Below are 27728 nucleotides of genomic sequence, written 5' to 3' on the forward strand. Positions count from 1 at the left end.
AACCCAGTGCCCCTCCTCTGCCAGCCCCTTCACTTGTGAGATGCTGGCTCCCTCTGCTGGCAGCTCCAGGAAGAGCGGAGTCCTTTGGCCTTAGGGAAGGCCTAGGGTTAGGAGTCTTGGCCACTGTCTGGCCCTGGGGCCAAGGATGAAGCCTCTGCCCCGGACAGTGCTGACCCAGTATCACCTGAGGGCTATTGCTAGCTCTTAAGGGTAGGCAGAAACTCCCCCAGCCCAGCTGGAGCCTGCCAGAGAGGGGTCCGTGATCAGAGTAACGAAAGTCCTGAGTAGGAATCCAGGTGCCTCCGTTTAGCAGCTCTGTGTGAGAGGGGCTTCCAGGGTTGGAGGGTCCCCGGGGGGGTGTTCCTACTTGCACGTTGTGCTCTCCTTAATCTGCCCGTGGCGTTGCCCTCAGCAGACCCATCACTGTGGCTGCAGGATTCCCTCCGGTCCTGGAAGTCCAGCCGAGGGGGTAAGGAGTGCCGATGCTTGTGGGCAGAGAGGGAGCAGCGGGGAGTGTGTAGAGGAGCCGGGCCACTGCCAGGCTAGTTTAGCAGGGGCCTTGGTGAACTTCTTTCAGGTGGAGTGACAGCACAGGAAATTCTGATTGTTCTAGGCAACAGGATGGGGGCGGGGGGGGGGTTGCCTTGAGGAGCTTGTAAGGTTCCCTGGACCCAGATTTTCCCGTGTCAACCAGTTCTGTTACTTGGCAGCTCTGAGTTGCCCTAATGCCCAGAAAGCCCGTGTCTAGACCAGACCACATGCTGATGCTGGGGGCTGTGGCTGGAGGGCGCTCCACCTGGAGCCACTGACAATGGGGGCTGTAGTCCTCTGGGGTGGGGGATGGCAGGTGGGAACCTGCTATTATGGCTGGGCCCTTTCCATGCCTCAGCTGCTTTGATCCCTCCTGACAGTCTCCTCATGCCCCAGCCTGAAGCAGGCAGCTCGGAGTGCTCCGTGGGCAGGAACCAGAGCCAGAGGGGCAGGGTTCTTCCCCACTGGCTGGAGGGCCCAGGAGGCTCCTACAGATTCCCATTCAAGCACCAGCTCATCACTGTAGCTGGTCAAGAGGGCAGGCAGGTTGGGGAAGGGGAGGGACAGGGACCTAGGTCCAGAGGCCGGACAGGTCATTGGTCGGTCTGGGACAGGACCCCTGGCTCTGAGGTGAGCCCCCCCCCCACCGAGTACTCGGAGTCTGGCTGTCACACCTGCCCCTGACCAACCCACAGCGGAGGTCCCTCTCTCCTGGAAGCTTTGGTTCTCTGTTTTCACCAACCTTGTCTTGTGGGGCTGGCCCTCCTTACAGCTCAATTGTGGAACTTCTAGAATTTCCCAATACACAAAGTCACTCCCTGTCCAGTGCCAGCCCACAAGCAGCCCCCAGAGCCTCAGGCATTGCCAAATGCTGGGTTTATTGGTCTGTTAACACTGAAGAGTACAGTTTCTGAGCCAAAAGACATACACACTCTGCTTCTCACAAAACCACTGAATCACTAAGGCAGGCACACAATGGCCGCCATGCTTGGTGGCAGCCAAGGACTCACCGACAACAGGGGTAGGCAATGGGGCGGCTGGCCCCCAGACCGGCTGTGCAGTGCCCAGGACAGGGGTGGGCTGGGGAGACTGTGCCGGATGCAGAAGGGCCGCGGGGCCCTTTCCCTGCTTCTCAAATGCAGGAAGTCTCTAGACCGAAGGGACTGCTGGACAGGCCCTGGCCCCTGTGGCAGAGTGGCCTCCTCGCCCCAGGACAAAGCCCTAGCCTCAAGTGTTTAGGGGTGGAGGGGACGTGGGGACGGCAGAGCAAGCAGCGTGCCTAGGAGCTAGGCCCTTCCCAGCACCCCTGGGTGAGGCTCCTCCAAGGGCACTTCCGGGTCTCGCGGCCTCTCCGCACCCTCAGCAGCACGCAGCCGGCAGAGCTAGCCTTGCTTCTCACCAGGGACAAACAAGGGAGACCCAGGCATCCTCCCCTGTTCCTAGACCCAGGGACTCAGCAGGTGCCTGAGATGGGCGCCGGGCCTGTCCTTGAGAGGAGGCTATGAGAGGATTTCCCCCCTTAAGAGCCAGCCACCCTGGGATTCCTCTGCAGAGGGAAATGCCCCCACCGCATTCCAGATCACCCGGCGGGCAAAAGCGTCACTTACACAGTTGTCAGGAAAGGGACTAATGCGTAAAGCGAGAGCCAGGCGGTGAGAGGGGACCCGGGCAGGTGCACGTGGGCGCCCTGGGCAGGCCGGGCCAGGCTCACCGCGGGGGCCAGAGGCCGTGGCAGCGCCGCTGCTGCTGCACCCGTTCTGGCTGCCCCCACGGGGGCTGCGCTGGGCACAGGCACGCCGCCTGCCAAGGGACTCGAAGAAGAGGTACAGCACAGGGTCCCTTGGCCCACACGACCCGCGCCGGCTGGGGCCAGGCAGCTCCAGCCCTGTTAGCTCTCCTAGGAGAGGCCGAGGCTGCAGGCGACAGGGGGGCTATCCCCAGGTGTTGGAGACGGGAGCAGAGTAGGTGTCCCCCAAGGCAGCCGCTCCCTGAGGCCAACCCGCCCCCTCCCTGCCCCTCCCCGGCCTGAGGCATCCAGGCCCCTGACTTGCCCCCTTCGCAGGGCCAGCACTGCCCGGAGTCGGATCCCAGGCTCACAAGCACTTTTTTAGGAACTCAGGTGGGCAGGCGGGGCCGGCTGGGGGTCGGGCAGTCTCAGCAGTGCTGCCCTGCACCTCTCCCTGTGCAGCCCGGGGGACCGGAGCCCAGGCCCTAGTTGGCCGCTGCTTCCCGGCCGCAGCCCTCACTTGTTTTCTATGAGCATCTGCACCTTGTGGACGAGCTCCCGGGCAATCTGCAGGATCTCCTGGGCATCGTGATGCTCAGCCCGTTCTGGGGGAAACACACAGACCCTGTGGGGTTGCTGGAGCAGGGCAGGAGTCTGGGAGGAGCCCGTGGCTGCCCACCCTACTGTTTCCACCTGCTTCCGGGGAAGGGAGCTCCTCCAACCCTGCCCAGGCCAGGAGTGGAGGCCCCCATGCCGCTGCTGGGGGCAGCCCAGATGGCCGGAGCAGCTCCTACCGTTGAAGAACTTGATGATATCGGTGAAGTCCATGTTGTTGTCCCGGATAATCTCACGGTAGGCCTCCACCAGGGCCAGGGCGATGAACAGGACAAAGTGCTCTGACGAGATGTGCCGGGCCGCCCAGATCACCTCCCACACGGCAAACACATCCTCATAGAGCAGCTCTGGGGATTGCAAGGGGCTAAGGCTGAGCCTGGCTCCCCACGGGTTTCTGGATGGAGCCAAAGGTGGAGACAGAGCTCCAGGGACCCAAGTCCTGGGATTCTCCCCATTACACACAGCCTAGTCCAAGAGGAGGGTTCTGGGCCCCAGGTCCAGACCCTGCCCTTCTCCTCCGTGACTGACTCCTTGCACACCGGGCTCGGGCCGACTTCACACCGGCATTCTTGTCAGCTGGAGCAGCTCTACTTGGACAGGCTTTGCTGCTTGAGAAGATTTGGTTTCAAAACAGTCCCCGAAACCACTGGCTTAGGGTGAATGTTGGCAGCACTTGGGAGTCGCCAAAGGAGCTTTTAAAATTGTGGATGCCCAGGCAGCCAAGCTTCCTAAGCCTGGGGCTAGGTGGGGCCAAGGCGCTGGCGTTTCTAAAAGGCTCCCCAGGCGGTTCCAAAGTGCAGTTAGGGTTAGGAATCACGGACTCTGGCCGGGAGGGATCTCCCACGCCCTGACCACTAGCCCCACCACCCAACCCACACAGCTTACCTCTTTTAAAATCCAGCAAGAACCAACGGTAACAGAAGTAAAAGTGGGTGTAGTCTCCATTCTGATGCATCAGCTCGAACAGCTCTGAGTCCAGGATCTTACAGAAGTAAAGAAAGGGAGCGGACTGAGCTGCCGCTGCCTCTCCGGGCCGCCCTTGCACTCGACTGGGCCCCTCGGCTGCACGGGCTGCCTGACATCGCTCCCAAGCCCCTCCAGTCTCCTTGGGTGGAGGCTGCGCTCTGCTGCCCCACCCGTCTCTCTGGGAGCTACTCTTTTTGGAATTGTGCCATTTTCTGGGTGTTTGATTCACTGTCAACCACACCGCTCACCAGAACTTTCATGAGCACAGTATTCACATGCTGACATTCCCCCTTGATCTGTAACATTGAAACATGGTTCTCAAATGAAAGACACTAAGCTTATATGGAAAGGGCATTGTTGGAACACTCCCTGGCCTCCTGTGGGCGATGGATGAGCCCAGTGGTGCTGGTCACGAGCCCACAGGCAGCTGCTGACCTCACCTGGATGAGGGAGCGCATGTTGGCAAAGTGGGTGTCCATGGCGCCCCCATTGGGGAAGTTCTGGCTCATCCTCTTCATGAGGTGGCTGAAACAGCTGTAGGCCAGCTGATCTGAGGGGAAACGGGAGTGAGGCTGGCAAGGCAGGTGACGCCAGGGCCTCACTTCACGGGGGGGGGGTCCTGTGCCCAGAGGACAGGGCTGGCTTACACCCCCACCCTTCCAGACCTAGTGGGGGTCTTCTTTTCCTTTCTCCAGCTTGCGTCAGCCCAGCTACCGCCCGCTCCCCCACGCCCGGGCTCAGTCCCTCACCGTTGTCTAGGATGACCAGGAGAGGTGCCAGCAGGTCGCACATGCCCTGCACATAACCCACGTCCAGGTGCTCCCACACGTAGCTGAAATGTCGGTACACTGTCACTACGGGGGAATCCCTGGGGAGATTGTCCCTAGAGTAGCCTGCCACCCAGAAGTCAGCCTTTCCATGACGCTGAAATACGGGGAGGACCATGGTCAACAGCCCACAACCTCTGTCCTCAAGGCCCTCAGGGGAAGAGATGGTGAACCGGCTGGGGCAAGGGCAATCGGCTAGGCTTCCTGGAGGAGTCTGGCTGACGCTGCGATGTGACAGACCTCGAAGAAGGAAGAGGGGTGGGGTGGGGGGCACGGCAGGGAAGGCGTTCCAGGCAGAGAGCGCCGAGTGGGATTCGGTGCGAGGGAGAGGAACAGGGCCCCTGCCTCCCGCCCTGAACCCCGCCCCAGAGTAGCACCTGCACATGATGTCTCTGAGCCTCTCGAGGTTGGGGGGCGTGAAGTACCAGTAATTGCGGTCACAGCGCTGCACATCCTTGTCTATGCGGTGCAGATTTAAGGCCATAGTATCCAGTAATTCTATCTGAAAGAGTGGGGGGCCCTCAGGAGTGAGTGGGGGCTGGCAGGGATGCCTATATAACCAAAGGACTCTGAGAAGAGAGCCCTCCGGGGATGCTGAGGGATGGGCCCAGTGCCCCCTACAGGATGGTCAGGGCGCCCCCCCACCTGCCACCCACCAGCCCCCGTCCGCAAGCCTTGGGGTGCCAGGAGGGCCTCTGGGGCTGGACAGTGCCCGGGGAACGTCCACGTACGGTGTAGGCAGCAGTGCACATGGCCACCAGCTCGGCCCCTGCCTCCAGTTCGCTGGCCCGCGAGGCCTTGTGTGGGCTGGCGTCCCGGGGCTCGGAGAAAGCGCCAGCCGCTGGGACCAGCCCGCTGGAGCCTTCCTCCCCACCGCCATCCTCCTCCTCGAAGCCCATGCTCTGCCCCTCATCTATGCTCGACTGGATGCCCGAGGTCACGGAGTAATTTCGAGAGGACGGCAGTCCCGAGTCGGGGGAGTCAAACTCCACGGACTGCTGCCGTCCCGCCACGGCGGTGCCCGGGGGCCCCGCTCCCAGCTCCTGCTCAGGCTCGGGTCTGCAATCTTCAGTGCCCGGGGGCTCTGGGGGCTCCAGGTCATCCACAGAGATAAATACCTGGTGGGGGTGAAGAGATGGTGGGGCTCACAGCCCTCCTCCAGCCCCTTCCCTCGGCTTGCTGTCTCCTTCCTGGGGTCTGAAGCAGGCCGCGTCACGGCCTCCACACTGCACCCCCACCGGCTTGCCAAGCCTCCCCTTCTGACCCACGCAGACAGCTGGAGAGCCATCAGGCTCCGGGCAAACAGGACAACACCATCTTTAGCCCTATCCAGGCCCCCACCCCCACCCCAGCCCAGCCTCTCTCTGGGGCCAGAGAAAAAGCGGGAAGCACTCCAGGATTCCCGTGGCGGCCGCAGGGAAGGGCAACCGGAGGCTCAGACACCGGATGGCCAACGTGAGCCATGTGTAGTTCTACAAACACCCGAAGTCACAAGGCTGCCTCAGGGCAGGAGAGTGGCGCACGACCGAAGGCCGCCACGAGCCCTGGTGAGGCTGCTAAGGCAGCCCGGCGGGCGGCAGGCTGGAGGTGTGAGGAGAACAAGTTCTTCCTATGTTCAGTACTGGCCGTTTAGCAGGAAAGACAGGAAACTTCTGCAGCAATTGCCTAATCAGTTACAGGAGCTTCACACAAGCTCAGGAAGGGGGGTAAGAAGGGAAAGGTAACCTGTTCTAGATTTAAAACAGCCTGCCACTGTGGACAAGTCCTAGGGAAAAGAAAAGAGACACATGCAGATTGTTCTGTTTTTCTATTTGGACTACATAGGGAAAGGAACGCTAAAAGCCGTTTTCACTTTGGCGAGAAGCATGAAGCGCTGGGTTAGCATCAGGTAAGGCAGCACCGAGCCTCACGTCGGTGGCAGCAAGGAAAGCTACTGCTGCTCGTGGGCTAAGCAGCGGGGGCGCTGGTATGGACTCAGGACGGCACAAAACCCAAAGCCAGAGAGAGGGAGCACGTTCACGAGTAGGGGAGTAAGAACAAGGCAGGTGGGAAGGAGCGCAAGGAATTCCCTTGGTAGTTAAGTCTTGTTCCAGCTTCAGTTCTCTGTTAGTGTAAGGATTTAGTAAAGTAACAAGAATAGACGTTATCTAGAGAGACAATTTTAAAGAAAAAAACATACAAGTTAATAAAAGAATATCCTTAAAACGGAAACTTCTTATCGTTTCTGGTTTGGCCCCGCAGCCGTGGTCTGGGACTCGCTGTTCATCTAAAGGCCAGGGTGATGCCGGAAGGACTACATAGGCTCTGAACTAGTGTATCAGTTCCACGTGGGGAGGGAGGACACCACGGTGGGAGGGGGATCCTGCCAGTAGGCGCCGACGGGGACCCTCTGAGTGCTGTCCTGGTCTCTGGCCAACAAGCTCTCGGTGAAACCTCCACGGTCAGAGGATAGCAGAGCTGAGAGGGACACCAGGGCCCAGAGAAAAGAAGTCACCCATCTTACTGACCGTGGACCTGGGACTCCAACCCTGGGCTGTCTGTTTCTAGCCTTGAGAGACCTCTCCCTGTAGGAAGGAGCGCCTCCCTAGATCCTGATACATCCTTCTTTCCCTGCTTGTCCATTAAACCAGAACACAGTGTACTATCTCATTTCATTCCTGCGACACTCAGAGACGGGGGCGGCAGGGGGGCCATCACTGGGCTTCTCAGCAGAAGAAAATGAGACACAGACACATTAAGCCATATTCTCCCAGTGACTCCTACTAGAGTTCGGGCTGCTGCTCAGGACTCCACTTTACTCCTATAAAACGCTGGTGGCCCCTGTCCCCGGCTCCCCCAGGTCCCGTCAGGCTCACGTCATTGCTGATGGTGGAATCTCGGTGGACGAGGCGCTGCACATGGCTGTCGATGCTGCTGCCCGAGGAGAACTTGGTGAATGGGGCCGGCTGAGCCTCCCGCTCCCGCTGCCTCACCACCGCCTCGCAGGCCTTCCACTCCGCCAGCACCCGCTTGTACCTTGCTGCCACTGCCGAGTCCGCCTGTCTCAGAGCACACCGTGACCATGGAGTGGGGGACCCCGGGGCCCAGCGGGGGGGGGGGGGGCACGGTGGGGCTGCCCTGCTAATGCCTTCCTCCGCCGTTTCCTTCCGGCTGGGGCGGCGCCGGGGCTGCAGAGGCCCCTTCCTGGGGTCCCTAGGCCCAGCTCCCCAGCTCCCTGCCCCATGGGAGTACGGTCCCCTTACCTGCTCCATCTCTTTCTTGCTCATGCCAAACTTGTAGTGGCCAAGCAGAAAGGGCCAGACGTCCTTACGGATCTCATGCTCCACGCCTCCATAGTAAACTTGCCGTAGCAGCTCCAACTCCTTGTAGTTCTGAGGGACCCCGGAAGTAAAGACCATATAGCCCCCACGGTCACCGCAGCCCAGCTGGGCGACCCCATCAGCATCCCTCCCATGGAGTGCTGGGGCTGGGGACAATGATTCCGTCACTCCGCCGAAGCCCAGGCAAACCCTGCTTTGGGATGGGCACGGCCTCCCTGCCCCAGATTACAGCTGGATGAGATCCAGTTCAACCTCCTTCCCTTCCAGGATTGGCAACGGAGCCCAGAGAGATGCAGAGATTTGCCCAAGGTTTCAGAATAACGTGGATGCACACTAGAACCAGCCCAGCCCCCTTCCCATGGAAACCCACAGACCCAGCTGTCTGAGATTCTACCATGACCTGGGCCACCCCAAGGCCATCAGTCCCGACCTCTATGACATTCTGCTTGAATGCCCATCTGGTGTAGGAGAGCTGCTCTGGGGGCAGGCTGCCCCTTACTCGCTGCTGCTCCCCCGCGTCCCACCAGCCCCTTGACCCAGCCTCCGGCCCTGGCTCCCCAGAGTGTGCACCTTTTCGTCCTTCTGATACTTGCTCCACACGTCCTTGGTGAGGCCCCCTGAGGCCCCCGGGGGCCGGGCAGGAGGGATGATGTGGTGACGCACCAGTGCTGACAGATGGGTCCGCACAGTGGACAGGTGGCGGCAGTAGGCCAGCCCTGTGGGGGGCAGGGGGAGCCAGGACCCATAGCAATGGTACCTCCCCCAGCTCCCACCCCTCTCGGCCCCACCCCACCCTACACTCACAGCCATAGAAGGCCCGGGACACAATCTGCCTCTTCATGCTCTCACACAGCAACCTGAGGGGCAACCTGTGGAAATAACCTGGCTCAGAGGGGAGGGGCTATGGCCCCTCTGGTGGGAGGAGGTTGAGAGAGAAGGACATTCTGGCCTGGGGGCAGGTAAGGTGCTCGGGCGGTGTGAGCAGGATCCACAGCCCCGCAGCACCTCTGCGGGCTCCCTGTGTCTGTCAGTCACCCTGAGTAGACCTGCTGGGGACCTAACCCGGCCCCCAACCACCCAAGGGACTTTGGGCAACTAACTTCACTTCGTGTTAGTGAATCTTGGTTTCCTCATGTGAAAATGGAGAGAACCATCTCAGGGTCACGAGGAGTAGCACGCCAAAAATGAAGTTAAGAGGTAAAAGAGAAGAGCCCTGGCATCAGGCGCTGGCTAGGACCCTCACACCAGGGCCGTTCATACGCCATTCCTGGCACATGGCAGATGCCCAGATACCTGGTGTGTGTCCTCATATGTATAGCCTGAGGGCAGCGTCCGTGTCCACACTGGGAAGGAGAGCTCCCACGTACTGAGTACCTACTATGTGCTGGGCACAGCTCTGGGCGCTCACTGAGTCACACACCTCATTTAGTCCTCACCAGTACCTTAGGAAGCAGGTGGTATTATTCCCATTTTACATATGAGGAAACCGAGGCTCAGAAACATAGAGGCTCACAGAGACTCAGTAACTTGTCAAAGTCACCTAGGTAGCAGAAGGGAAATTGAACCCAGGTCTGTCCAACTTGAGGCCATCCTGTCAGACAAGTGCCACAGCCCCTCAGGGCAGAATGCGCACAGGCAGACCCAGGCGCAGGGAGCTGGTGTTCTGGGCCCTGCCCACTCACCGGTCGGGGACACAGCTGCAGCGGCTGGGGGTGGCATATGGGGAGCTGCGGGTAGAGCAGAAGAGGCAGGAGGAGCCCTGGCTGCACAGGGACTCCAGGTGCCAGGCTGGCAGGCTGGGCCCAAAGCCCTGCATTTCGATCATGTCACCAGCATCTGAGGACAGGAAGGGGGCCATGGTCAGGGCCTGGCAGGCCTCCGCCCCACAAGCACCTGTAGCATGCCCACCTCTGTGCCCAGAGCTGCAGCATGAAGTTACCCACTGGTAGCAAACCACCAAGGTGGCACCTGCCTGGTCCAGAGCCCAGAGATGGAAATGGTGGAAAGAGAGGCTGCCTGACACTTCCCACCCTCCAGCTAGTCTTTCTGCATGTGATAAAATACTTGGACTGAGTTGTGGATACTTGTGTCTGTTCTCTCCATCTTGCTATCAGCAATGGAAGGAGCACTTGCTTTTCTAGAGGGAGGAGGAAGAAAGAACAACAAAAGCCTAAGCTCTCTAAAACGCCGCCAGCTGGCTTGGCCCTCGATGGTGCAGCCTGGTCCTCCTGGACAGACTCTGAGATGGGCAGGAAGGTGCCTGGTATGCTGCAATGCTTTGAACCTCTCCACATCAGGAGTCTCCACTGTTCAACGCTCCTGAGGATCCCAGAGCCACTTGTCCCGGTCGTCAGACCTTGCCCCTCTGAGGGTTCTAGACCCTGTCACAGGTTAAGGAGGAGCAGTGCTCCCCAACCCAGCCCAGGTGCCCTTGCTGCCAACTCACATGGGTTCTTCCTGAGTTCTCCATCCTCACCCTGCCTGACTGCATTTAGCATGGTGGTCTCCTCCAACCACACAGGTGAGCTGGCAGGAAGGGCAAAAGTCCCAGTGCTGTCAGGCCACTGTGGGGGCGGTGCTGGGCACCTCGCTCCCCCACCCAGAAGGAGGTGCCCGCTGCAGCCTCAGAAGATGCCTCCTCGGACACACCTACCCCACCAGTGGCTGGAGCCTTCTCAGCCAGCCCAGCTGGTCTGAGTCAGAATTCGAGACCCTTGAGAGTTCCTAGGACCCAAGTGGAGCAGGACACTGCCCACAGGGGACTCTGGCAGGTCCAGTGAGTCACAAAGACGAAGCGAAGTAAGGGCAGAAAGCGTAAGGACCAGGAGATGACACCAGGAGGGAAGGGGAGAGCAGAGAAGAGGGAAGAAGAAGGAATGAGAGCTGTATGTGTGAAGGAGAGGCTTTTCTCAAACAGCATTTTGTCGTATGAATCATAGCCTGGGCCCTGGCTTGCTAGGAGTCTGAAGCAGACCTGGGCCCGGTTTTTGTCAGAGCCAGACTCCAGCTCTGGATGTGCCTTGGTGGGGAGGGCTGAGCTGAGCCCCCTCCAGTCCCCTCAGGGGATGCCCTTTCTTGGCCTGAGACGCTCTTTCTCAGACCCACAGCTGGGGTTTTTGTAGGTATCTGGCCCTTCAGCTCCACCAGGAGGCAAATTAAGGGAACATACGTGGTGTGGAGGGGCTGCGGCTCTGGGAGTGAGGAGTTGCAAGCCATGCCCAAAACTGGGAAGAAGAGGGAGGGGACAAATGCAGGTGGGGTGGGGCAGGAGCCCAGCTCATGCCCCTGCAACAGGCAGGAGAGAGGCCAGTCATGGGAGGGGGGTTTGGGAACAGGCCCAGCCAGGCAGGCAGCAGGCAACAGGCGGGCAGGCGGGGGGGTGGGGGGGAAGGGGGTACGACAGGTACAGAGGATGAACGGTGGGCACATAGGGAAACAAGCTCATGCCCAGAAAGTAGGGCCCAACTGAGGCAAGACTCCTGGGTCAATGCTCTTCACCTTAATTCTCCAGGAAGGAGCTGAGCCAGCCAGCATTGAACACTGCATCTCTGAATTAACCCAGTGCAGACAGCTGGAGCTCTGGAGTGACTGGGTGAGGGGCAGCAGGCTGGACATGGGGGGAGTGGGGGGGATCTGCTGGGCCAGCTTTGACTCTGACTCTCTCCTCTGAGCATGAGGAAAGTTTGAAGCAAAAATGATCAGGGTGGTTGAACCCCACAGCCCCTAAGACTCCGAGTGAAAGGTGCCTGGCCTGGAGCAGAATTAGAGTGAACAGCATCTCTGCTCTGTGGGGAGGTAGCAGGAAAAGGAGGAGAGGTGGGGGGAGGGAGAGGAGAGTCTGGACACCCGCCACTTGATTCACATGCACAAGTCAAGCATGTGGCAGGCCTGAAAAGCAACGGCTAGTAGAACGGACTCAACAGTGTTGTCATTATGGACTGGGGTGGAGGTGGGGGCTCCCACATCAAATCCCCAACCACCTGCCAATTCTCCTCTCAGGTCTCCTCTCCTTTCCCCAAGTACTGGGGGCCCAGGGGCTGTATATTGGGTTGGTCAGGTTCCCGAGTTCCCCGAGTGGAAGCCCAGATAAGCCCCGAGGCCTCTGGACTCCATGGGCACGGGGGCTTCTCTGACCCTGGAGGCCTCGACCCTAAGACTAGTCGGGGGTTGGGCTTCCTAGTGCCAAGTCTGTCAAGACAGGGGCTCTGTTGGGACCCCCAGCCTCCAGCCTGATATCAGTTCATGCAGTAAGAAAGGGATCCCTGTCCTTCCTGACTCAGCCTTCCTACACTGCTCCAAGTCCCTTAACCTGTAAGTAAGCATCAGTCCCGAGCCCAGGTTTGCAAGGAGTCAGACGGCGGGCTGTGTGCAGACAAATTCAGAAGTGAGGCTCCTCTGGACTCCCGCCCAAGGGGGCCTGTGGGTCCTGCCAGGAGGGCTACGAGGGAGGCAAGGCACAGGGCAGGCATGTGGTAGGTGGGGGCAGCTGCTAGGGCTGTGCTGAGGGTGTGCTAGATGTGTGCTAGGCCACAGACTTAGTTTCCCAGGGAGTGGGCGGGGCAGGGGACCTCATTGCTGATTTGGTGGCTGGGCTAAGGAACTGGGCTCTTTGGCAGAAGTTTGTGGAAGCATAAGGGGAGTGTCACATATTCTTAGATACCCTCTGTAGGGGCAGGAAAAGGGGAGAAGAAATGAATTCTGTGGCATGGGAATGGGTGGGGACAGGGAAGTTCCCTTAAGCTCCAAGAAAGCTGGCTCCAGCCCCTTCATAACCAATTTTCCCTTGAGCATCTGGCCTAGACTTCTCAGGTCCCCTGGCCGATCGCTCTCTATAAAGAGTAGGGTTCTCCTCCTCTACCAACCTATCTCTGTGCTAAGAAGGATGGGTGGTGGACAGAGGGACCAATGTGGAGGAACTCGGCACTGCGCCGGGTCGTTTACAATGAAGGGACCTCCTCTGTAATCACGGACTCTGAGGTCTGCGAGGGTGGGAAACACCTGTTTTAGACCTCCGGCACATTTATTTCTAGATTTCATGCTCCAGGCAGTACCTGCTAGAGCCGTCAGCCCTGCTGAGTAAACCCAGCCCTGGGTCTCTTTCCATGGTAGCTCCAACACCTCACCTGAGCCACAGGACTCATTCGTGTGAGCTGTCCAGCCCCCATCCCTGCCGGGGAGGGGCTGAACCTCTACCCTGTTTCTGTTAAGTCAGAAGTCAAAGGTCCAGGGCCGGGAGGCCAGTCTTCCCAGCCAGCAGGGGAGAAAGAAAGAGACAATGCTGCAGCTTGGCCAGCACGGCCCCCAGGAGTGGGTGTAGTGCTTGGAAAGACACTCGAGGTTCCCCAGAGGCGACCAGATAGTCACATCTTCCTACCAGAGGATCCTCACTCGCAGGCATGAAGCCCTCTCCCTTCCAGACTCACTGGGGAGCCCCGAGCCCCCTGCTCTTTGTACCATCCCCTCTTCTTGCCAGCGCCTCTTTCCGCCCTCCCTGACCTGCCTCCTGATGGGGGACCACCCCAGTCCCATAATGCCAACACTGCCGTCCGAGCCCCTGCGGTGGGTGGCAGGTGGGCCAGGGGATGGGGCGGGGCAGGGATAAAAACCTTTCATCGGATTGGGAGCTGTGAGGTTCCGCGAGCAGATCATTGAGAGCATCGCGTGCAGTTTATCCTCCTCTTCCTCATCATCGTCCACCGAGGCCGCGCGGCTGGCCGCTAGGTGGTGGTAGTTAATAGTGACTGCTCAAAGAGAACAGCGAGAGAGGCAGAGGCATGAGGACCTGGTCCTGGCAGGAGGCACCAGACTCCCTCCTTACAAGGAGGGGACCAGGGTCTGGGTCGCCTCAAACCTGCTGGGCACTGAGAACGGGCTTGGGGGACCGAGAGCTGTCTGGATGATTTACGGGGGAGAGTGTGGAAGAGAGTGAGGGGAAGACGGCAGCTCCAGAGCTCCCCTGGAGGAGGCCCTGTCCAGGAAGAGCAGCAGACGGAGAGCTGACGGGGGGAGTAAGGGGAGTGAAAGACAGGGACCAGTGGGGACAGGCAGGCGGCTCAGGAGCTCCCTAGCCCTGGCCAAAGCAGGGCACGACTATTGGCAGACGGATCCCGATCGTTCTTCAGCTCATATCAGAGTCAGGCTGAAGCAAATCTGCAGGTTACCCCAGATCCCCCTCCTCAGACGTGAACCCCAACCTCCTCAAGGTCTGCCCAGCGCTGCACTTGAGCAGAGCCTCAGTCACTCCGCTGGGTTCCACCTCCCAGGGCCCTGGCTCGCCCTCTGGGGGTGCAGTCCTTGAAGCAAAGTGACCAGAACTGGGAGATGCCAAGGCTTAAAGAGGGGACGTGGAGACTGAGTCATCTCAGCCGCACAGCAGCCCAGGATTAAATGCCAGCTTTGCAAACACATTCTGACACAAGGCACGGTTCCTAGTTAGGCACCTCTGGGAGGGGGACCGCCGCGGCTTGGGCCCATCAGTCCTGCTGGGGCCATCTGGGCTATGGCTGTGTGCTTGCCGTCTCGGTTGTCCGTCTGCTAGGACAGAGACAACTCCCTGACAACTTCTGGCACCAGTTAGGAAATTTAGGGAGCAGGTAGTTCAGTTGGCAATAAATGCTCCGTGCTGGTAAATCCTCGGACCTCACCCCCAAGACCGGGGACTCTGGCCCTGAGAAACCTATAAGGGGCAATGGCACTCACACCAGAAAGGGAAATCCGGTGTTGGCGGATACCTACCCACAGGCCCCATGGACCCAAGGGTGTGCGTTCAGGTGCGGCAGGACCCATGAGAGCCAAGCCATCTCTCAGCACCCCCAGTCCCCAAGGTCCCCCAGCCAGCTCCAAGTTTCACCTTCTTCAGGTGCACCCCTACTCCAGCTAAAGCTCCTCTGACCAGTAGCTGGTCCGAGGAGGGCTCTGGCTCTAGGGGAGTCAGTGAACAATTTGCACCATGCAAAAAGAAGCACTGACCCTGCACCCAGGCTGCCTTGTGGAGGTCAGGCCGTGGGCCAGGGAGGAATGGAGTTCTCCAACTTCTCTTTATCTAGTCTCACCACATTTTTTTTTTCTTGGGCCAGGGCTGGAAAGGCTAAGAGAATACTGTACGATATTGGCTGAGCCAAGAATCTTGGGGTGACGAGGTGGGGGAAGACAGGTAGGTAGAAGAGAGGCAGCAGCTTCTCAGAGGGATGATCTGCAGGGGAAGGTCTGGTGAGAGGCTGAGTAATGAACCGCTCCTCTCCACCTGGCCTGGTCAGTGAGTGGACCCTGCCTGCTACGCCTCCTGGGTTAACACTGCACTCCCCTGCCTCCCTGAGCGTCTTTCTCGCTTCCTCCATGGATGAAGCTTGAGACACTCACTGTGCTCGTGCCTGTGGCCGGGGTAAATGATCCGGAACACGTAGTCTGTGGCCCACCCGGTGCCCATCTCCTCCACATCCACGGTCCGTATGCTGCTGCGTTTCCGTAGCTTGGGGAACACTTTCCCCTATGGAGGGAAGGGTGGGTGGTCGGCCTGTTCAGGGCAGTGTCTGATCCAAGGTCCCACCCAAGGCAGCCGCTAAGAACTCCATGTGGGGAAAGGAAGGACGTGAGCAGAGAACCCCCCTCACACATCCCTTTACTCAGAGTGTCCCAAGCCCTGAGGTACCTTCCCCTGCTGCGTCCAGAGTGGGGGCTCTAGCTGGCCTCGGGGCAGCAGCCCATTCTCCAGGCAGGACAGAAAGGACAGCAGGTGTCCTCCCTGTGGGAAGTGCAGCGGTGGCCTCTGGATGCCATCCTGGCTCACCAGCACGAGCGTGCCGCCACTCTCTGTGGGGTGTACACGGGTGGGTGAGGCTAGGCCTCCCTGAGACCCCTTGGTCATCACCACAGCCCAGTCAGCCAGGCCTCCCAACTGGGTGCATGGGCATGACAGGAGGAGGACAAGACATCCAATGGGCCGTGCACGGTATGTGGCCGGGAGAGGGCAGTCTCTCTCTCTCCTCAACCCTGTGCCCAGGACAAGGGAGGCTCACTTTGCTGGTGGCAGTGGATGCAGACGATCTGACTGAGGGGGACAACCAGGGCATAGTCCCAGTAAACGCTGGAAAGGAACCAGATCGATGTCACTGTGTTGCAAGGCCTGTCGTCCCGCTTTCTTCATTTCCCACCGCCAAAACCTGTAAAACGACCCTGAAGACAGGAGGACCGTGGCCGAGAAGTGACCTCAGCCAGCCATGTCCGTCTGGGCCCCTGCTGTCATGGCACAGAGCCTGGCAGTCTCAGCTGCCTAAAGCTTGGCTCGGGCAAACCTCTTCATGCCCAGCCTGGCTTGATCTTAGAGAGCTTGGGAATCTCTCCAGGCAGCCTATTCCTGCAATTCTTGGCATCGGGATAAGGAGTGAGTCCTGCCTCCCGGAGCGAGCGGAGTCTGTCCACCCCCCTGCCTGGAGTCCCAGAGCCCCCACCTTTTCTCCAACTCGGAGTCCCCCAGAGTCCCGTTCATGAGCTGGTTGGGGGTCCACTTCAGAGTTAGGCTCTCTGCAGACTGGTGCAGGGAGAGGTAGCCAGGGACAGCCTCCATGTCCTCCTTCTATGGGGAGGAGACACAGCAGAAGGCAGAGGTGACAAGGTGCTGAGGCTCCCAGGAGAGGCCTATGAGACATAAGCTCCCAGCAGGAGCTGGGGAGCCTGAGCTAGTAGTCACAGGATCCTGGAGTGGAGGCCAGGAGGAAGGACGGGAGAACATGAGCCACACGCAGATGTGGGCATCTCCTCTCCCCGGCTGGCCTCGTGCTACTGGCCCTGTCCTGTCAGCCTCCCGGACGCCAGGTATTTCCTGGGCCAGCCGTACCCAAGCCAGGTGTTCACCCTGCCTGCCGCTTGCCATTCCCACCTTTGGACAGCCTGGTTCTCAGCGAGCAGGGCAGATGCTAACTAACTGAGTTGGCTCCTGCCAACTCAAGGCTGGGCACGAGGCATGTGAAACTGTGAAGTGAGGGGTAGGGCCCTTCTCCCCCCTTCTCTCTAGTCAAGCCTCTGAGGAAGGGGACTTTCCAGTCAGGGGAAAGTTCCAGTCCTGGGCCTTTCAGAAGAGGGAGAGGGGGTGGGCATTAAGTTCGCTTACCGGCTGCACCAGCACGTTGTTCTTGCCATAGAGCAGGCGTGTCCTGGAATTCTGGTGCAGGGACTCCACATACTCACGGGCGCAGGCAGCCAGCCTGTCTTCTGACGCACTGCCACTTGAATGCCGCTTCCGAATCTGGGCAGAAAGGCACAGCTCAGCGCCCAGCCCTGCGAAATCCGCCTCAGACAACCTGAGGCCTCCATGCAGAGCCTCTCTACCTGACCCAGGGGTCCATTCTGTCCGGGGTCTGCTCTCGGCCGCCCTCTGCTCTCCAGCCATGGACCAGTGATAGGCTCCTGGCATTTATATAAGTGCCAGCAGGGATAAATGGCTCTCCTGAGGTAGCCACGACCTTGGTGCATCTCTAAGGTCCAGCCTGTGTCTGCAAGGAACATGGAGGCCAAGCTGCCCTTCCCTACAGGCCCATGGGCATAGCCTGGATAACTATAAGGGGTGGGGAGAGGGATACCTACTCCTAGGGCTGGGCGCTTTGCAGGGGAGTCCTGGCGACTGGGGGGACCCCGGATACGGTGCCTCTGGACCAGCTCATCAGCAGAGGGGTCAGTCCAGTAGTGATCAGCTGTCTTGAGCTTGGTGTACTCCAAGGCACAGGGTCCCACTGTGAAGACAGGGACAGTTAGCACAGATGGTGCCCCCTCAGCACCTGCCCCTCAGCCCCCACTGGCCCAGCACGGGCCTCTCTGCTCTCAGCTCACCTAGAAGAGAGGCCAAGATGGGGCCAAACACAGGATCTGCCAGTAAAGCCTCCTTCTCGTAGTACTTGCTGCCAGGGGGAGAGACAGACTCATTCCAGGGCAATCAAGCCCACCAAGTACGGACATCCCCACAAAGACCCTTTCGTGTGAGTCACTAAGAAGAAATGAGTCCACAAGGACTGAGCTTTGGAGGGTGCCCTGTGTGGTCTATGCTTTCCGGGTGCTAGAGGGGAAGACGGCCATGCCTATACACTGCTGGGGACAATCACGCATGCTGAGGGGGAGGGCTGAAGGACTGCTCAGGAGGTGAGCCCCAGGGAGGGGCTGCTTGGGGGATGGGGCAGTCACCTGCAGTTCTCCACCAGGTACTGCATGACCCTGTCCAACACTTTCTCGATGAGCGCTGTGCGCACCCATATGTGCTTTAAGGCCTGTAGGCTGAGAGCTGGGCCCTTCCCGCTGGCAGAGCCCTGTCTCCGCAGGGCATCCTGGTTGCCTGCTAAGGGTTTCCTGCAAAGAGAGGGTGGGCTTCAGGAGTGGAGGGCCTGGGAGTAAGCCCCAGATAGGTGGTGTTAGGAGCAGAGTTTGGTGCCCCAAGAACCCAGAGGACTGACTAAGATGAGGGGTTGAAGTGGGGCCTTGTGTCCAAAAGGAGCCACCCCCCCACCCTTAGGCTGGTCTCTCACCCAAGGGACCCTGCAAGAAATGAGCCCAGGAAGCCAACCTGGGAGGGAGCAAATGACAAGTGCAAAGAGCAGAAGGGAGTGATGGCAGGAGCTGGCCCAGGACTCACCTGCCCTCTACTTGCTGCTGCAGCTCCTGTACCTTGTGGCAAATCTCCCCAGCCACTGGGCATGTCTTTCCCACCTTGGTGAACAGGGCCGCCATCTTGTCACTGCGCAGGAAGCCCGCAGCACGGCGTCTCAGCTGATGTAGGAGGCAAGCCTCCACTGCACCTGAGCCACAAGGAAAACCAGCACCTGAGCCTGGGCACGAGGGGGAAAGGGAGAAACACTCCTCTTCCAGGAGTGGGAGGAGGAGGGAGAGGTTGGGAGGAGGGGGAGAGGTTTCAGTCAGAGGCAGGCCAGGGAGGACCTGCAGGGGCTGACATGCCATACCATCCCTCGCCTGGTGGGCACATGCCTCCTGTGTGCAGCACTGCCCCAGCACTGTGAGGACCAAAGCTGCCAGTTCCAGTGGCTCCTCCCCCCGCCCACGAGGGCAAGCATGGACAGCACCGACAGGACAGGAGATGCAGGGAGCACACGGCCCAGCAGCCCTCCCGGAAAGCATGGATGATGTGGTTGCTAAGGAACAGGGCTATGGGAAGGAGGTGAAATATGGATGAGGCCACTACAGAGATCAGACCCAACAGCGGCTCCTGAATTATTGATGAGCCCTGCAGCCGAGAGAGATTTCTATTTCCCATGCTGGGAGGATTTCCCTTCACTCATTCATGTGTTTAGGGGCTAGGCTTATACTCTCCATCTGGATCCTGCAGGGAGGAAAGGACTTTGGGGGAAAAGGGTGGGGAGTTGCCCCAGCCATGTGTAGAGTCTAAAAATATTAGTATGTATGGGCGGGGGGGTGCTCGGCCATTATGAGGGAAAGGCCCAGAAAGGGGAAGGGAGTTGATCACAGTCATGGAGTGGCAGAGCCAGAACCATGACGCAGGACCTCAAACCCTGGCCCAGTCCCTTTCACTTCCTCCAGGTGTGTTGGGGGGCCCACAGGTGGGAGGAGGAGCGCTCCCCTCATGTCACAGGTGCTCTTTCTTTTTTTTTTTTTTAAAGATTTTATTTATTTATTTGAGAGAGAGAATGAGATAGAGAGAGCATGAGAGGGGGAAGGGTCAGAGGGAGAAGCAGACTCCCCGCTGAGCAGGGTGCGCGATGCGGGACTCGATCCCGGGTCTCCAGGATCATGACCTGAGCCAAAGGCAGTCGCTTAACCAACTGAGCCACCCAGGCGCCCACAGGTGCTCTTTCTATACGGATTGACAACAGTGCTCTGCCGCAGATCGGAGTCAGAACAGGGTCTGGAGCTTAGCACGGCCACTCACCGCCCTGGGAAACGTGGGGGAAAACACTCTGAGCCTGTTTTCATCTACAAAATGGGGCTACTTCTCAGGACTGGCATGAAACGTTGCATGGGACGAACGGGGTAAACTCCATGCACGAGTCTGGCTCCCAGAAAGCACTCCGTCCTTGTTGGTTCCCGAGTCCTCAGCCCTTTTGGGCGAGATCCTGTTCCACAGTTAACCTGCAAGGGCTGCGTTTTTGCAAGACCTCTCCCTGGCAGGAAGAGGATAGGGGGGCCACAGGCTGCCCAGGGGTGGGTGGAGATGCCGCTCTCTCAGGAAGACAGGAACTAAGGCCCCATCAACTTGACTGTGACTAGTGTTGTTAGAATATGAAGCCTGGCCTCAGGAAATAACCACTTTCCCAGGCTCTCACCTGGTTTTTGTTCTCATTTTCAGTAACTGACAGGCAGTCACTGCTGTCCTTAGGAGTTTTGTCTGGGGGCACCTGGGTGGCTCAGTCGTTAAGCGTCTGCCTTCAGCTCAGGTCATGATCCCAGGGTCCTGGGATCGAGCCCCACATCGGGCTCCCTGCTCCACGGGAAGCCTGCTTCTCCCTCTCCAACTCCCCCTGCTTGTGTTCCTGCTCTCGCTGTGTCTCTGTCAAATAAATAAATAAACCTTTAAAAAAAAGAGTTTTGTCTGGCCCTCTCTGGTACTGAAGTCAAGAAGTTGGAAAGAATCCCGGGGACTGACCTGGATGCTGGACCAGGTAAGAGCATCCCAAGGGAGGGGAAACAAGGCAGGACCCTCCCTCTTCTAGGAGCTTCCTGCTGGGCTCTTCCCTGCTCAGGCCTCAGAGGACTTTATTTTACAAGGCCCAGCTTTTCCCTCACAGCATGTTCACACATGTATGTGCACAAGTGTATACAGATATACCTATACACATATCATGTGTGTATGGGGCATGTGGGAGAATCTCTACTTGTGTCCACATACTCCACTCCATGACTGTCCCCTTGGTCCCTGGAGGTCCTGGGTGGCCCTGGTCACTTGGTCCTGGGGTTGCAGCACCTGTAGGAAAGTGGTGGCCATTTCCTGGGATTGCACTCCCTGTTCAGAGTGGGAGAGAAGCAGCACTGAACACGGCCAGAGTGGCAGGAGGTGGCACCAGTCCTGGAGGGATCATGTGCCTCAGTGATGTGACTAACTGCTGGCATAATGAGCCATTAGCCTTCCCAGCTTCCCCAGGAGATTGCAAATGCAGCCAGGCTGGGGAGCCTGGGAATGGTGGGTAGCAGCGCTCCCATCCCGCCTGGCCTCCCCCACACTCTCAGGCAGCCTATGAGCACAGGCATTAGGGTTCTCTGGGGTGAGCAGAGGCATCCCTCAGCAATTACAGCAAGGAGAGAATATCGAGAGAAGCCCAAGCATCATGCCCAGGACCATCCTGCTCACCCCATAGCCCCTAAGTCCCTTCTGTGAAATGTAGGCAAGGTGCCAGGCAATATCTGAGGAAGGAGAAATCTTTACCTTCCAAGCAATGTAAACAACCCTCTATGCCAGGTATTCTTAACCCAGTTCCAAGGGCTCCTTGGCCAGTGACTGTTCAAACTATACTTGTCCTTCCCCATTCCCACAGGGCTGTCTGCCCCTTAGTCCTCCAAAAGTCAGCACATGCAATGAAAAATATTGCGTGCAGCATGCAGAGAAAATAGTAATAACAATAACACTAATAATCATTGAGAACTACTATCCTAAGAGGAAAATCATCGGTGTGCTCCAGCATGCTTACCTGAGTGTTTTTCTGGATACAGTATCTATGATTTTTAGCTTCTAAAAGGGGTACTTGATCCCCAAAAGCTTTAGAATCCTTGCTCTAAGACTTTTGGGTTGAGCTGAACCACAGACAGCTACACTGGTCAAAACTCAGAGGTGCAAGTATAAAGACTCTCCCTGCCCCACAATGTACAGCGAACACCACTCAGAACTCAGTTGCAGGGCCATCAGCAATGAGGTCCAATTCTCTTGCTGCCCTTGCTCCCCAGGGAGGGCCTCTCACAGACTGTCAAGCACCCCTTCCCAGGAGAAACCATCCAGAGGCCCATGCCTCGCCTTTCCTGACCGAACCAGAGCACCAAGCAGAACTCCAGCACCTTATTCCACTTTCTGCCCCAGACTGCCACCATGACCCCTCCCCAGGGTAGAAGGCTGTGGCAGGAGATGGTCATCATGGCTTAAGCACCAAGTCAACCCATCCCATCCTCCTTCTGTTTTTTTTTTAAAGATATTATTTATTTATTTGTCGGAGACAGAGAGACAGAGACAGAGAGAGAGAGAGAGGAAGAGTACAAGCAGGGGGAGAAGCAGGCTCCCTGCTGAGCAAAGAGCCCAATGCGGGACTCGATCCTAGGACCCCGGGATCATGACCTGAGCCGAAGGCAGACGCTTAACCGACTGAGCCACCCAGGCGCCCCACCCATCCTCCTTCTAAGTGAAGGCTCAGGAACCCCTGTTCCACTAGGTCCCGGTACCACCTACAGCAACCCTAGATCCACCAGAAGAGGGGTGAGACATCCCTGACATCATCTAGCTCATTTCATATGGGACAAATGTGTACTAGTTAATACAAATCAACACTATTTTTGGTCATTGGTTGTACTGGAAAGGTTTGGGTGAATAAAGAGAAACAAAACAAAGACATGGTTCAATAAGCACAACCCTCTCACTCCTCACCTTGGTCTTCCAGTAGAACTTTGGAGCTATGGTGCCAGATGAGCCCATGGTACCCTCTCTACTCTGTCATCCCATCCCCCTGACAAGAAGGCTCAGGGAACTACAAGAACCTTGCTGTGGACATCTCTCCCAAAAGCCCTGGCACCATCTTCCCGGAGAAAAGCTTGGACTGATAGGCCGAGACTAGCCCTGGAACTTTCCCTCACCAACCTCTGATGTCCCAATAAGGTCTATTAAGTTACGGGGCTTAACAAATGCTAAATGGGCTGGAGATCACAGTGCTAACAGAAGCCTCTAGGGCCCCTTCCCACAAATCCTTACACACTGATTTAACCATTCCAAGGAGTCCAGTTTAGAATAGAGGAGACACTGGTAGACAGAGATAGAAGGGACCCGGGAAGTTACTAGATCTTCTCAGACCTCGCTGTGGGGACAGCTGACTGGCACCATGCACCACTCCTGGGAAGACAATGTGGTACTGTCCATCAGTAGTGCAGATAACCTCTGACCTGGTAACCCCTCTTCTAAGAACCTAGTCCACAGATATACCTGCAAGAGACTGGAAACTATCCTCATGTCCATCAGTGGGGACAGGTTAAGTAAATATGGTGTATTCACACAACGGATTATTATACAGTTCTGAAAACGAGGGAAGATGCTTTCTAGGAACTAACAATGAAAAGTTTCCTAAAGCAAGATGCAGGGCAGTGTGATTGCATACCTTTTCATTACAAAAAGGGTGTGTATGGGGGAAACAAAGAATATAATTTCTTTTACTAGGATAAAAAATTCTGGAAGGATGCATAAGAAGCAAAAGTGGTAGCGGTTACCTGGGGGGAGATGGGTAAGTAGAGGGAAAGTGCGATGTGAATGGAGCCAAGTAAAGGAGTAAACTTTACACCGTATAACTTCTGTACAGTTTTGATTTATGAACCAGGTAATATATTATCAAATCAGATTAATAATTATAATAAACAGGTGACCATTCCAACCCAGATACCATGATTCTATTATGAGATGATGCTACAAACTTTCTCTAGCCTGGAGGTGAATCAAAACTCACAAAACCCAGAAAGGCTGGGTCTGTCCATGGGCACCCAGTCCTTCACCAGCTCCCTCAGCAATCCCTCCCAACTGGCTTGGTTCCCCACCCCCACAAGAGCACCAGGGCTCTGCTTAGCATAGCCACAGGTGATCTGCGCTAAGGCAAGGACCAGAGAAAATTCAGTGGGCTGGGACAAGCTGTGGTATCTCCAGGGCCCATAAGAATGGACTAAAGCGATGGCTGCCCAGGACATGCAGCAGTGGTTGAGAAGGGTCCTCCAACAGCCCAGGGAGCTTCAGCAACAACCCTGGCTCTCACATACATACCTATTTTAAAATTGCGCTCAGCAGCCAAGGGGCCTGGTAATAGAGGGATCCACCGAATGGCCTTCGGAGAACTAGGCCAGTTGGTTGAGACACAGGGACACTGCATCCAGAGTCAGCACAGCCTGACATGAAGGCTAAGCCCAAGGCTCTGAGCCAAGAAGGGATGGTAACGGGAAGAGCAGGCTGCTCGCCCACCTCTGCTGGCTGCCATCTGTGCAACGGGGGAGTTGGGTGGTTGTAGTTTCCATAGAGAATCCAAGTGAGGAAAGTGAGGGGTGGAGCAGTCAGCCACAGGTGGCTGGTTTGGATCCTGGAGTTTTTGAGGATACTACTTAGAGCAGAATTTTTATTTTTTAAAATTTTTATTATTATTATTATTATTTTTTTAAGATTTTATTTATTTATTTGAGAGAGAGAGTGAGAGAGAGCACATGAGAGGGGGGAGGGCCAGAGGGAGAAGCAGACTCCCTGCCGAGCAGGGAGCCCGATGTGGGACTCGATCCCGGGACTCCAGGACCATGACCTGAGCCGAAGGCAGTCGCCCAACCAACTGAGCCACCCAGGTGCCCTAAATTTTTATTATTATTAAAAATATTTTATTTATTTATTTGAGAGAGAGAGTGTGCGCATGAGCAGGGGGGGTAGGGGCAGACTCCCCGCTGAGCAGGGAGCCGGATGCGGGGCTCAATCCCAGGACCCCAGGGTCATGACCCCGAGCTGAAGGCAGATGCTTAACCAACTGAGCCACCCAGGCGCCACTTAAAAGGGTAATCCCTATGCTCAACGTGGGGCTCAAACTCACGACCCTGAGATCAAGAGGCGCATGCTCCACGAGCTGAGCTAGCCGGGTGCCCCCAGAGCAGAATTTTTAAAAGCTGAATGGTTTGGATGCAGCAGCCTCTCTGGAGGTAAAGGAATGGGTGGGATGGGCAGCCTTTTTTTTAAGGCGGAACTTCCTCCAACTGCCAATGGGAGAAATCAATATTTTGTCTGTAGCAGATGAAGTGGGAAGAGCAAAGGGGAGAGGGCAGGCATCCCCCACCTCTGTCCTCCCCACTTCCCTGGCTGGCTATTTCCACCCAGGATCTACAGCAGCTGTTTTGACCCGGAACGAGCATTTCTATGGTAACTAGAGTATATTTTCTGTCTGCCGGCACTAGTAACGCTGACTGCTTCAGCTTTCAGGGGCAGTCAGCCTGGTTCGATGCCCTAAGACAAGAAAGCAACTCTCCCATTCAGACTTTCTTCGTGAGGAGAAAGCACTGCCCTGATAATCCAGAACCTGGCAGGTGAGGAAAATGAAATTCCTCCCACATACATCTATCTTCTTCGCCCCGATGGAGACACAGGGCAGAATCTGCATGGACAGCACTCACAATGGCTTTCCAGGGAACCGGGCCAGTGCTGGCCTCGCTCAGCTCAGCGAGGACCCACTGTCTCCCAGAGTATCTCTGAACACCCCGAGTCCACTGTTCGGTGACCTGAGCCATGTCTCCACAAGGGCCAACTGCTCCGCAATGCCCCACACCTCAAGGCTCCTCTCCTAGGTAGGCCACACGGGTGGACCCATCCCTGGTAGCACGGGCTTTGGAGCCAGACGGATATGGCTTCAAACTCTGGCTCCTTTCCCTACTAGCTATTTGACTTTGTGCAAAGCACTAAATCTCTCTGAGCTTCAGCTGCAATGAGGGAAAGGAACAGGTCCCATCTCAGTAGGTTTTGAGTGACTACAAGCAACAGGCTATGCAGAAGTGCAAAAGGCTCCTTTATTACTTCTCAGGTACCCTGAAGGTGATCATTAGCATTGGTGTCTTTCTCCCTGCACCCCTGCCTTTTTCCTGTCCCTACAGATGGTCTGGCTGTGCTCCTCTCTAAGGCACCCTGTCTACCTACACATTGGGTTTTAGCCCCTTTCACCTCTCAAGAACATCATTCCAGCAAACACCACTTCTCTTCCCTGTATCTTTAATGTTTTCCCATTAGGTTCTTCCCATTTGTACATAAACATTCTGTAACTTCTCCAACTTAAAACAAAAACAAAAAAACCCCACCACCACTACCACCTCCCTTGGCCCTATATCCCCATTCAGGTATTGAACCATTTAGCTGCTCCCCTTCATGTAAAATTTCTCAGGAGAGTTGTCTATACTCACTATATCTCTTCCTCCTCTTTAAAAAAAAAAAACAAAAAACTTCACTATGGAAAATTCCAAATATATACAAAAGTAAAGAGGATGACAGAATGAACACCATGTACCCATCACCTAACTCAAGCAGTGGTCAAGTCATGACCCATCTTGTTTCAGCTATACCACCCCCAACTGCTTTTTCACTTATCCCCAGGTTATTTTGAAGCAAATTTTAGGTATCATGTATCTACTGACTACTTCAGTAGGTATCTGTAAAAGATGACTCTTTAAAAAAGAGATATATAATACCTTTATTGCACCTACAAAATTAATAAAAATTTCTTAATATTATTGAGTTCCTGGAGTTCAAATTTCTCTAATTGTTTAGATGCTCCAAACTCTAAGAAACATGGATTCTCGAATGAAATCCTGGAGCAGGTTCTAGAAGGCTTGATGGGGAAGGTTATAGGATCACTTTTTTTTTTAAATTCCAATGTAATTAACATGCGGTGTTATATTAGTTTCAGATGTAAAACCTACCGATTCAACAGTTCTATATATTATTCAGTGCCCACCATGGTAAGTGTCCTCTTAATCCCCTTCACCTATTTCACCCATCTCCCCACCCTGTAGGATCACTTTGAAGAACAAAGTAGAAAGTTGCTGGTGGTGGTGATGATGATAGCAGCAACATTTACTGAGCACCTACTGTGTACCTGGCTCCATGCTGTGTGCTTTACCTGTGTCATTCCGTTGGTCCTCACATCAACCCTCTGGGGTAGGTTCAGAGCTGCTGAGTAACCGGCCATGGTCACACATTTAGTGTCTGGGCTACAGACCACCACCATAGGCCCACAGCCTCGTCCCAATGCAGGGTGAGAGGAGTCACTTCCCCACAGGGGCCTTCCTTCCTACTCGATTTTTTGCAGGTGAAAGGCAGAAGCCAGATACCCTGAGAATGAGCTGTTCATTCAGTATGGGTGGGAAGAAGAGAGAAGGAATCCCTTTCACAGACTAAAAACTGCCTGGAGTCTGAATCTCAGCATGTGCTGAAATAGCTCTGGCTGCAACGTCTCAGGTGAGAGGCAATCCTTCCAGAGCACCTGCTTCTCTCCCAGCTCATTAGCATCCCCTCACCATTCCCCAGAGGAGCTCACCGCAGCCGACCTTCCAGTCTAATGAAAGCTGCTTAGCAACCGGGAGCGGGTTGTTAATAAAGCCCTGCTGCTCTTCCCAGCTCCACAGACTCCACCCCTGTCTCCCATCACAGCCCATCTTCAGCCCGAAGCAACAATCCGCAGATTGCGGATGTGCGCAGGGAGAGCTGGGACCCCAGTGACTGAGGGGCAGGACTGACCTGGGCCTGGGCCCTGCCCCCAATGCCTTGCGGGCCGAGCGGAAGAGACATTACGAGTCTGAGAACCTGCTGTGCCAGGCCAGCTCTGTAAACCTGTTTTACCCAGCAAAGGTTAAAATCCAAACTCAGTGCCCAATCAGAGCAGAGCACACAGAAATACTGTGGAGGCAGCCACACCTAGCCGTGAGCCCGAGGAAGGGCAGATCCAGAGAAATGGCGGCTTCTCCAGTGCTCAAGGGTTGATGCCTGAATTACCTCAGATCCCTGACGGGAAGAGAGTAAAGTGTCCTCTTTAAGCATTGTATATT

General features: G+C 56.5%; 1 protein-coding gene across 5 annotated transcripts in view; it reads right to left on the bottom strand.

Annotated features, from left to right (window-relative positions):
* Positions 1–27728, bottom strand: part of SGSM2 (small G protein signaling modulator 2) — a 38989-nt gene that overhangs the window by 2389 nt on the left and 8872 nt on the right. Inside the window, exons 3-24 of one of the 5 annotated variants that reach the window (XM_045889640.3) lie at positions 18601–18763; positions 18156–18317; positions 17808–17875; positions 17565–17710; positions 17092–17226; positions 16433–16557; positions 16001–16068; positions 15634–15794; positions 15345–15471; positions 13592–13726; positions 9668–9821; positions 8790–8854; positions 8556–8701; positions 7908–8036; positions 7521–7703; positions 5397–5783; positions 5043–5167; positions 4588–4670; positions 4279–4388; positions 3758–3854; positions 3052–3219; positions 1391–2862 (exon numbers count right to left, since the gene is read on the bottom strand). In XM_045889640.3, coding sequence (XP_045745596.1) covers positions 2774–2862; positions 3052–3219; positions 3758–3854; positions 4279–4388; positions 4588–4670; positions 5043–5167; positions 5397–5783; positions 7521–7703; positions 7908–8036; positions 8556–8701; positions 8790–8854; positions 9668–9821; positions 13592–13726; positions 15345–15471; positions 15634–15794; positions 16001–16068; positions 16433–16557; positions 17092–17226; positions 17565–17710; positions 17808–17875; positions 18156–18317; positions 18601–18763 — 3026 coding nt within the window. In that variant the 3' untranslated portion in view covers positions 1391–2773. Of the gene's footprint in view, positions 1–1390; positions 2863–3051; positions 3220–3757; positions 3855–4278; positions 4389–4587; positions 4671–5042; positions 5168–5396; positions 5784–7520; positions 7704–7907; positions 8037–8555; positions 8702–8789; positions 8855–9667; positions 9822–13591; positions 13727–15344; positions 15472–15633; positions 15795–16000; positions 16069–16432; positions 16558–17091; positions 17227–17564; positions 17711–17807; positions 17876–18155; positions 18318–18600; positions 18764–27728 lie in introns of those variants that run through there. The other 4 variants (XM_064582974.1, XM_045889638.3, XM_054510993.2 and 1 more) reach the window with 4 other exon arrangements.

The sequence above is a fragment of the Mirounga angustirostris genome, unplaced genomic scaffold, assembly GCF_029215605.1.
Source record: "Mirounga angustirostris isolate CCGP_5_RB_7025 unplaced genomic scaffold, mMirAng1.0.hap1 SCAF_17, whole genome shotgun sequence".
Classification (NCBI taxonomy): Eukaryota; Metazoa; Chordata; class Mammalia; order Carnivora; family Phocidae; genus Mirounga; species Mirounga angustirostris.